At 35.5% G+C, this 10,000-nt stretch overlaps 1 protein-coding gene across 6 annotated transcripts in view; it reads left to right on the forward strand.

Moving 5' to 3' along the window:
- LOC135224508 (uncharacterized) overlaps positions 1-10,000 on the forward strand; it is a 388,697-nt gene that overhangs the window by 362,190 nt on the left and 16,507 nt on the right. For all 6 annotated transcript variants that reach the window (XM_064263537.1, XM_064263541.1, XM_064263539.1 and 3 more), the window contains one exon: positions 5,952-6,161. In XM_064263537.1, the coding sequence (XP_064119607.1) occupies positions 5,952-6,161 (210 nt within the window). The remainder of the gene's footprint in view (positions 1-5,951; positions 6,162-10,000) is intronic.

Here is a 10,000-nt window from a genome sequence, read left to right on the forward strand (position 1 = left end):
TCATGAAATTTACAAAAATGTTCCCAAAAAAATTATTATTGAAAAAACGAAAAAAATATAAATATATCGAGCAAGAGAGAGAGGGAGAGAGAATATCGATCAAGAGAGAGAGAGAGAGAGAGAGAGAGAGAGAGAGAGAGAGAGATAATAGCTATATACATGTGGGAGTAATTTATTAGTAGTTCATTTATTTTAAGGTCCTTCATAAACATTTTACAAATATACGGGTCCAAATGGTACATTCTGGGAATGTACCATTTGGACCCGTATATTTGTAAAATGTTTATGAAGGACCTTAAAATAAATGAACTACTAATAAATTACTCCCACATGTATATATCTATTATTTCTCTCTCTCTCTCTCTCTCTCTCTCTCTCTCTCTCTCTCTCTCTCTCTCTTGCTCGATATATTTATATTTTTTTTCGTTTTTTCATTAATAATTTTTTTGGGAACATTTTTGTAAATTTCATGATAATAAGTTGTATATGCCTCCCTTTTTTTTCAAAATGAACTGTTTTCTGGGCGAATCATCTGTTGACCGCGTATGTATCCATGGCGTTGGTGTATCCTCCAAGGTGTGGCTGCCCTCAGGCGTTTCCTCGTTTCTGTAGAGTGAAATCGACCTTATTGCTAATCTTGTAGTGTCAGTTTGGATATTAAGCCTACCTTGACCATGTTTTTTCCTCTGTAAAATCAGTTGTGCCTGAGTAAAGGGTCGAACTAGACCGAAAGTGCTTGGCTATCTCGCTTTTCATTTTTTTCCTTCGTGGCAAAAATCTTTATTTATACATAGCATCACGTTTTATATACTTCGTGATCAAGTTATCTTAATATAATATATATATATATATATATATATATATATATATATATATATATATATACATATATATATATATATATATATATATATATATATATATATATATATATATATATATATATATATATATCAATTCAAGCTACAAATGTCCTTTAATATCTAAATTCACTTTACCTCCCAAATGATATATTTTCATATATGTACCAAAGGGGAATTTTTTTAGTTGATAATAATTTCGTCGCCCACCCCCCCATGGGATCGAACCACCGTCCAAGTGGACGAGGACGAAATCAGGACAGTCAGTGACGCTATCCAATCAGCCAACAGAGACGCTATAGAGTTCATATCGATACTGACCTTACAAATCACCCTCGATCTCGGTGCTTTCGTAATTAGAATCGAGGATGAAACCCCGTCTACCATGTTAGCCAATTCGAGCGTTTGACAGCACGTAGCCTTTTGTTATGAATAATTATCACATCGAACCGTGATCCATTTATATATCAATTCAAGCTACAAATGTCCTTTAATATCTGTAGCTTGAATTGATATATAAATGGATCACGGTTCGATGTGATAATTATTCATAACAAAAGGCTACGTGCTGTCAAACGCTCGAATTGGCTAACATGGTAGACGGGGTTTCATATCGATTCTAATTACGAAAGCACCGAGATCGAGGGTGATTTGTAAGGTCAGAATCGATATGAACTTATAGCGTTTCTGTTGGCTGATTGGATAGCGTCACTGACTGTCCTGATTTCGTCCTCGTCCACTTGGACGGTGGTTCGATCCCATGGGGGGACGAAATTATTATCAACTAAAAAAATTCCCCTTCGGTACATATATGAAAATATATCATTTGGGAGGTAAAGTGAATTTAGATATTAAAGGACATTTGTAGCTTGAATTGATATATTTTAAATGGGGATTCACGGTTTCGGGATTCGGATTTAAAATTATTTCATAAAAAAAAACATAAAAGGGGGCTACGTGCTGTCAAATGCTCGAATTGGCTAACGTGGTAGATGGGGTTTCATATCGATTCTAATACGAAAGCACCGAGATCGAGGGTGATTTGTAAGGTCAGAATCGATATGAACTTATAGCGTCTCTGTTGGCTGATTGGATAGTGTCACTGACTGTCCTGATTTCGTCCTCGTCCACTTGGACGGTGGTTCGATCCCATGGGGGGACGAAATTATTATCAACTAAAAAAATTCCCCTTTGGTACATATATGAAAATATATCATTTGGGAGGTAAAGTTAATTTAGATATTAAAGGACATTTGTAGCTTGAATTGATATATAAATGGATCACGGTTCGATGTGATAATTATTCATAACAAAAGGCTACGTGCTGTCAAACGCTCGAATTGGCTAACATGGTAGATGGGGTTTCATATCGATTCTAATTACGAAAGCACTGAGATCGAGGGTGATTTGTAAGGTCAGAATCAATATGAACTTATAGCGTCTCTGTTGGCTGATTGGATAGCGTCACTGACTGTCCTGATTTCGTCCTCGTCCACTTGGACGGTGGTTCGATCCCATGGGGGGACGAAATTATTATCAACTAAAAAAATTCCCCTTCGGTACATATATGAAAATATATCATTTGGGAGGTAAAGTGAATTTAGATATTAAAGGACATTTGTAGCTTGAATTGATATATAAATGGATCACGGTTCGATGTGATAATTATTCATATATATATATATATATATATATATATATATATATATATAATATTTATATATATATATATATATATATATATATATATATATATATATATATATATATATCACAAAATCCACATAAGAAGGTTAGTGAAAACCGTGACATTGAACAAGTACTTTAGTAGTTTATTCTACATTTTCAAGATCACACTGAATACAATAGAATTTGACAGACCTTTACATACAAAAAACAGAAAGGGTGTGGTGTTACAGTTTTTTAATTGGGTTGAGTGTTCTTTAAGCAAAAGACACAAGGAAAGAGGATCAAACAATAATCTAAGATGGAGATTTAAATTCCTTGTTGACCTGACTTCTATAAAAATGGACTCCAATAGATTCCTTTTGCAGTGATCTTTGACCCTGCAGATTATCAAGGAATTATCCCAGCTAATAGCATGGCCTGCCTTAAGCCAGTGATCCACAATGCCATTGTTTGTTAAGCCTCTTGAAATGGCACATTTGTGCTGAGAGCATCTCACCTTTAGTTCTTTAGATGTTTGACCAATATAAATCTTACTACATATTTTACGAGGCATATTGTATACAATATTATTTGAATTTGGCTGGCTATTCTTAATAAGTTTATTTCTCAAAATATTATTACATTTAAATACTAAGTTCATTTCAATAGTTTGTAAAATCGGTATAGCAGGAATGATATTAGGATTAAATGGTGCACATAGAATATTCTTAAGTTCTTTGTTAACTCTGGTTGGCTTGTAATGTCTTTTTTGCTTTATTTATACAAAGTTCCAAAAAATATGGAGGGTAACATAATGAATCTCTTATTTTATCAATTATTTTAAACTCATCTTCCAAGAATTCAGGGCTACAAATTCTAAGAGCTCTGAGATACTGGAAAATGTTGACACCTTCATATGTTTAGTAAGATTAGAGTAAAAATGGAGCTCTTAGAATTCGTAGTCCTGAATTTTTGGAAGATGAGTTTAGAATTGTTGATAAAATAGGAGATTCATTATACCATCCATATTTTTTAGAACTGTAAAAATAAAGCAAAAAAGACATATTACAATCCTACCAGTATTAACAAAGAACTGAAGAATATTCTCTGTGTACCATTTTATCCTTATTTCATTCCTGCTATACCCATTTTAAAAGCTACTGATATTAACTAGTATTTAAATATAAAAATATTTTGAGAAATAAACTAATTAAGAATAGCCCGCCAAGTTCAAATGATATTGCATACGGTATTCCTTGTAAGGAATGTAATAAGAATGATATTTGTCAAACATCATAAGGACTAAAAGTGAGATGCTCTAAGCACAAATATGCCTTATCAAGAGGTTTAACAAATAATGGCATTGTGTATCATTGGCTTAAGACAGGCCATGCCATTAACTGGAATATTTTCTCGATATCTGCAGGGTCAGAGATCACCACAAAAGGAATCGGTTGGAGTCCATTTTTATTGAAGCCAGTCAACAATGAATTTAAATCTCCATCCTGGTTTATACCTTGATCCTCTTTCCTTGTCACTTTTGCTTAAAGAACACGCCGCCCAGATGAACAAACTGGTACCCCGCACCCCTCTCTGTTTTTGTATATAAAGGCCTGTCAATGGTAGCCTGACTATCTTACTACAAACAACAGTAGTTTCGTCTGTCTGTCTGTTGTCTGTAAGCACTTTTCACTGGTGCGGAATCCCACGTAAGTGCTTAACAGGAGAGAGGGTCTTTCCCTACTCAGTGACTACCTAACTAACAAGCCATTTTCAAATCGTTGTTGAATATGGTAAGATACGGGTGAAAATTACATCTGGGAAAACTACCACCCGATTTGGTAGTCTACGGTAAGCATTGGCTAATAACATAGGAAATAACAAGAAAAGGAAATAAAAAGTTCGAGCGTTAGCTCGGCAAAAAAAAAAAAAAAAAAAAAAAAAAAAAAACAAAAAAAAAAAAAAAAAAAAAAAAAAAAAAGCGGTTTTAGATAACTGTTACTTTAGAGTCCAGTCACATCGTCTGGGGCCGTGGCACCTGGCCTCACCGCCCGGGGGTACCAGGCCCCACTAACTAGTTTACCAAAAGACAACTAGTCGAAATATGTTTGTCCGACTGACAACTAGTCGAAATACAAACAGGTCAAATGACCATTTGATTGAAAGGACAATTAGTCGAAAACGCTCATTATTTCAACTGGCTTGTTAACTTTTAAATTATCATGATATGGCTATATTAAGCATTTTATTAGTTTAGCATGCTGTACATTCAAATCATATTTCTTTAGTAAAATGGAGTTCATTAAGACAAAAAGAGGTGCAAGAAAACTCCTCTACGAGGGATTTGCATACTTGGTTGCTAAAACATGTGGCGGGAAGGTTTATTGGAGATGTGTCAAGCGAGAATGAAGAAGACGATTGATGATGTGACTGATCAGCACTCTCACCCACCCAGCGATTCGCGAGATACGCCTTTGAAAGCATTTGATCAAATAAAACAGCAGGCTTATGTAACTGAAGAAATTACTGGTTTCATAATAGATCATGCTGTAAGTGCTTTATCCGTTGTCGTTACAGGAGCGCTGCCCAAAACAGTCTTCTCATTTACGCACAGTAAATGGGACGAGGGATAAACAAGGAAGTGAAGATTTAAATTTCTCGACCCGCGGAGAAAATTTTAAACTTTACGAAAATGACAAAGTGAAAATTTATAGTACTGGTAGAAATTTAGATCTCAGTTCGAAAGTGCGCTGGCTTTGTAACGGCACACTTGATAGTGCACCAAATGGAACTCAGTTGTGTTCCATCCAAACACTGACAGGCGATAATAAAACATAACCTTTGATATACTGCTTGACAAACCAGAAGGATGAAGAGGCGTACAATATAATATTCAGCTTTATAAAACAAGCTGAAACACAGTGTGTTTCCTCTATTCATGTCGATTTTGAACTGGAAGCTACAAGGCGCATTAAGAAAATTTTCCCAGAGGTTAGTATGTATGGTTGCTTCTCCTACCATTTTGTCCAGTGTCTTAGGCGGAAAATTCAGCCATGTGGTCTCCAAACATGATACAGAGATGTTAACAGCTCTCCTAATCAAACAACTACAAGCTCTCGCATTTGCACCCCCTCAAGATGTGTTTCTTTAAGATTTCGTTGAGGCTCTAGATGCAGAGGCAGATGAAGTGTTCGCGAATCATTCTTAGCTTACTTCGAAACTACGTGGCTAGGGATGGCTCAGAGAGACAAACGAAGAAGACCAAGTCGGAACCCCAATCAGGGTTCCGACTTCCCAGCCTCCTTGGGATAATTTATCAGGCGGAATTAACTTTATTTAACCTCTCATAGTCTTTTGAATGTATTATCACGCTAACCGAAAGGCAAGTCTTAGTGGCTAATGGCCTTGATGCCTCTTTCACAGGTTGAAGAGATGAAGGGGAAGATTCGCGTCTTTTGTCGAATCCGCCCCGTCAACGAGGTGGAGCAAAGGCGGGACGGGGGCGAAATGGTTACGGCAGTCGACGACGAGTTCACCGTCAGCCTCAACTCCCCTCGAGGTCAAAGGTCGTTCATCTTCGACAGGGTATTCCAGCCGAAGGAGGATCAGGAAGCTGTCTTCCAGGATACGAACGTGAGTGTGGAAGAAATCTGGTTTTTATAGTTACTTTGCTGATGTCTGGACAGTCATTTTCTTCTTCTCTCTCTCTCTCTTCTTTCTGATTTTTTACTTTTCTCTATCATCTCTCCTTAGAACTTACTACCTCTTCAATTATCATTGCATTAGACGCATGCATACTCACATACAAGCATAGTATGTATGTTTGTATTTCACTACACATACTCTCTCTGCTCTCCTCTCTCCTCTTTCTTTTTCTATATATATATTATATATTATTATATAATTATATATATATATCTATAAATATACTATAAATTTATATATATATATAATATATAAAACTATATATACATATATATTATACTGATACCATAATATATTGTATATTTATATATGTATTATTATATATATTATATATATCTATATATATATATAGACTATCCAGCATATATATATATATATAATTATATATATATGTGTAATAGTTATTATATTTGTATTATATATATATATATATATATATATATTTAAATATAATATATATATAGATATGTGAGATAGAGGGAGAGAGAGAGAGAGAGACTGAGAGAGAGAGAGGAGAGAGAGAGGAAGAAAAAAAAAAAAAAAAAAAAAAAGAGGAGAGAGAACAAAATCAAGTTGATAACGTGATTATACATACCGCGAATCCACTTCGCAATGTCATGGCCATCTATTATAAATATAACGGCATTCGTCCTGCAGCTATCGCCACTATCATGGAAGGAAGCATTCACGTGTAAAAGGACGCGCACGTAACGTGCTTGCGCTTGCGATCCTCCGCGTCCGAAAGTCTCTCACTTGTGAGATAAACTGAACCAACCACCCTCTTCTTTGGAGAGTATCTCTGTTGTCCCTTCCTGTTTTGTCTTCATAATTCCGGTTCCCTCTGGCTTCTCTCTTCCCTCTCTTCCTCAGAAGATCCTGTCCAAGTCTCTTTCTCTTCCTCCCTTCCTTCCTTCGTCCCTCCCTCTTTTCTTCTCCCTTTCTCGAAGTCCCTCATGATACCATCCTTCCGTGGGAGGTAGTGCTGTGTCCTGTCTTAAGAAGCCTTACCTGTGCGTTTTGGGTTCGACAGCTGTTCTACTTCCTAGGGATGTGTTTGTGTGTGTTTGTGTGTGTGAGAGAGAGGGGTGGGGTGGGGAAGGCGCGCGTGAGGGAAGAGAAATGATGAAGCTCTTTTTACATGGCCCAGAAGAGAGAGAGAGAGAGAGAGAAAAAGAGAGAAGAGAGAGAGAGAGAGCATGGAAGCTCTTTTAGCACATGGCAGGAGAGAGAGAGAGAGATAGAAAGAAGAAGAGGAGAGTAATTGGAAGCTCTTTCCGATGCAAACGAATAAAAAAAAATTCAAACGTTGAAACTTTCTTTTTTAATTTAATGGATATAACCTATGTTGTTTGTGTGTGTGTGTGTATGTGTGTGGGAGAGAGAGAGAGAGAAATATGGAGATAGATACCATGTGTATTACAATATAGTAGTATTGAGATGTTTTTTTTATTTTACTAAAGGCTTAGGATGCTCTTAGCAATTGTATGATATTATATATATATATATATATATATATATATATATTATATATATATATATATATATATAGTAAGGACCCTTGTAGAGTAAAACTCATTATTGATTTTGTTCCACTGTTTGAATCTCACAGCAGATAACTTTTTTTGAGATTATAGTTCGTCTTGTATATGTGTATAGAATCAGAAAATTTATGAAATTTGAGTTCGTCGATATCTAATCAACTTTATTTTTCCTTTTTACTTGTTGCTATAAACAACCAAGTCTAATGGGTTTTTTTTTTATTGAATTCATTTCTCTCGATTTTTGTCCATTTTCAGTCCAGCAGTCTTGTAATCTTGTTTTCTGTGCTAAGATACAGTTTTACATTTCCTAGTACTACATTGGCTGTAGTAGAAGGTCGAAACTCTTCTCTCTCTCTCTCTCTCTCTCTCTCTCTCTCTCTCTCTCTCTCTCTCTCTCTCTCTCTCTCTCTCTCTCATTTCTTGAAAAGCCGTCTTAACTTTCCCCAAGATACCCCACTTGTATCTGCAAAGCTCTCACGAGTTAAAATTCCTTCTCTCTCTCTCTCTCTCTCTCTCTACCAATCGTTTCCCACGGGCCATTCGTTTTTCCTCCTTAACCAGACGTCGTTAAGAAAGAAGTCATCTGTTTTTCCGAGTACAAATGGGATAAATCACCCGTAGGGGTTTTATGGCTTATTTCTTGTCATTCTCGTGACTCCTGGACTCGAAGACGGAAGTTTTATTTTTTTCTTTTCCAAAACCACAACACCTGGGTTTTCTTTAACTTGCCATTAGGTAAAGAGATTCGTTCAGGTCGTCGCGTGAAGAAGCTAAGAACAGTCACGCGTTTGCGTTTCTTCGTTACCTGACGGCTCCAGTAACGGGTGCGTTCTTTCGAGCCGTTGCTGGTAGCAGTTGATAGTAATAATGTTCTTCGTTGGTGGGTGATGCTATTGAATAAATCTCTCTCTCTCTCTCTCTCTCTCTCTCTCTCTCTCTCTTTCTATTGAGGAGTAAAGGCTGTTCTTTTATTGCCCGTTTCCAGAGGGAAATCAAATCTGGTGTTACTGACAGTACTCCTTTAGTTGAGAGTGAGAAGAGAGAGAGGAGAGACGAGAATGAGAGACGAGAGATGAGGAGAGAATGAGGATAGGGGAAGATCTATACCCCGTTTTGTCAAAGGAGTAATGTTCACAAAACTATTATATGTATACATATATATATATGTGTGTGTACATATATATAATTGTATGTATACATAAATATATGTATGTATATGTGCACATATACATACTATATATATATATATATAATATATATATATATATATATATATATAATATATATAATATATATATGGTATATGTGTGTGTGTGTGTGTGTGTGTGTGTGTCTGTAACAAAATGACTGTCGCATTGTACCTCACGCTTTAATGGATGGATGGAACATTACCCAGGTAGAATGAAAAGTTATTTTTTTTATACAGAGATTTAAATCCCCTTATATATATACGTATATGATTTTGATCACTCTGCTGAATTTCCAAAATTAACGGACACCGAAGGGGAATGAGCAGAACGAAATTCCATTCATCTATCCAAAAGGAAAGGACGCAACCATTGCGTGTTGCGAGGCTCCACAATAACGTTACCAAAACGATTATTGAATGCACAGTGTATATATATATATATATATATATATATATATATATATATATATATATATATATATATATATATATATGTGTGTGTGTGTGTGTGTGCGGGTGCGTACGTATGCTAATATAATTCGTATATTAAGAGCCTAAGTTCAGTGTCATTTTGTTCTCTGAAATATTCATCAGTAATTAAGTCTTATTTAGACCACACATCGTTTAAAAGTTATTTACTTAACCAAAAAACAATAATTTTTCGAGTCTTGAATTGCTGCAACATTGACTTTATATAATATATTTCCTTAATCCTTATGATTTTTAAAATACTATTTACGCAAACCCTTGGATTACTATTTAGCGATTCATGACCGTGAAACTGTGTTTGTGTGCGATTATTTGTTCATTATGTGCGTGCGTGCGTGTGTACATGATTATTTGGTATCCTGTGTCTATATTTATTGATTTTGATATAACAGATATTTGATATTGACTGAAATGGTAATGTTAATTTTTCCATGAAGGAATGTACTGAGTGCCTATCTAAATCATTATGTGTATGTACTTGTAAAACACGTGCGCACGAACACACAGTACTTACACACATAATATATATATATAATATATATATATAT

This window comes from Macrobrachium nipponense, chromosome 12 (assembly GCF_015104395.2).
Source record: "Macrobrachium nipponense isolate FS-2020 chromosome 12, ASM1510439v2, whole genome shotgun sequence".
NCBI lineage: Eukaryota > Metazoa > Arthropoda > Malacostraca > Decapoda > Palaemonidae > Macrobrachium > Macrobrachium nipponense.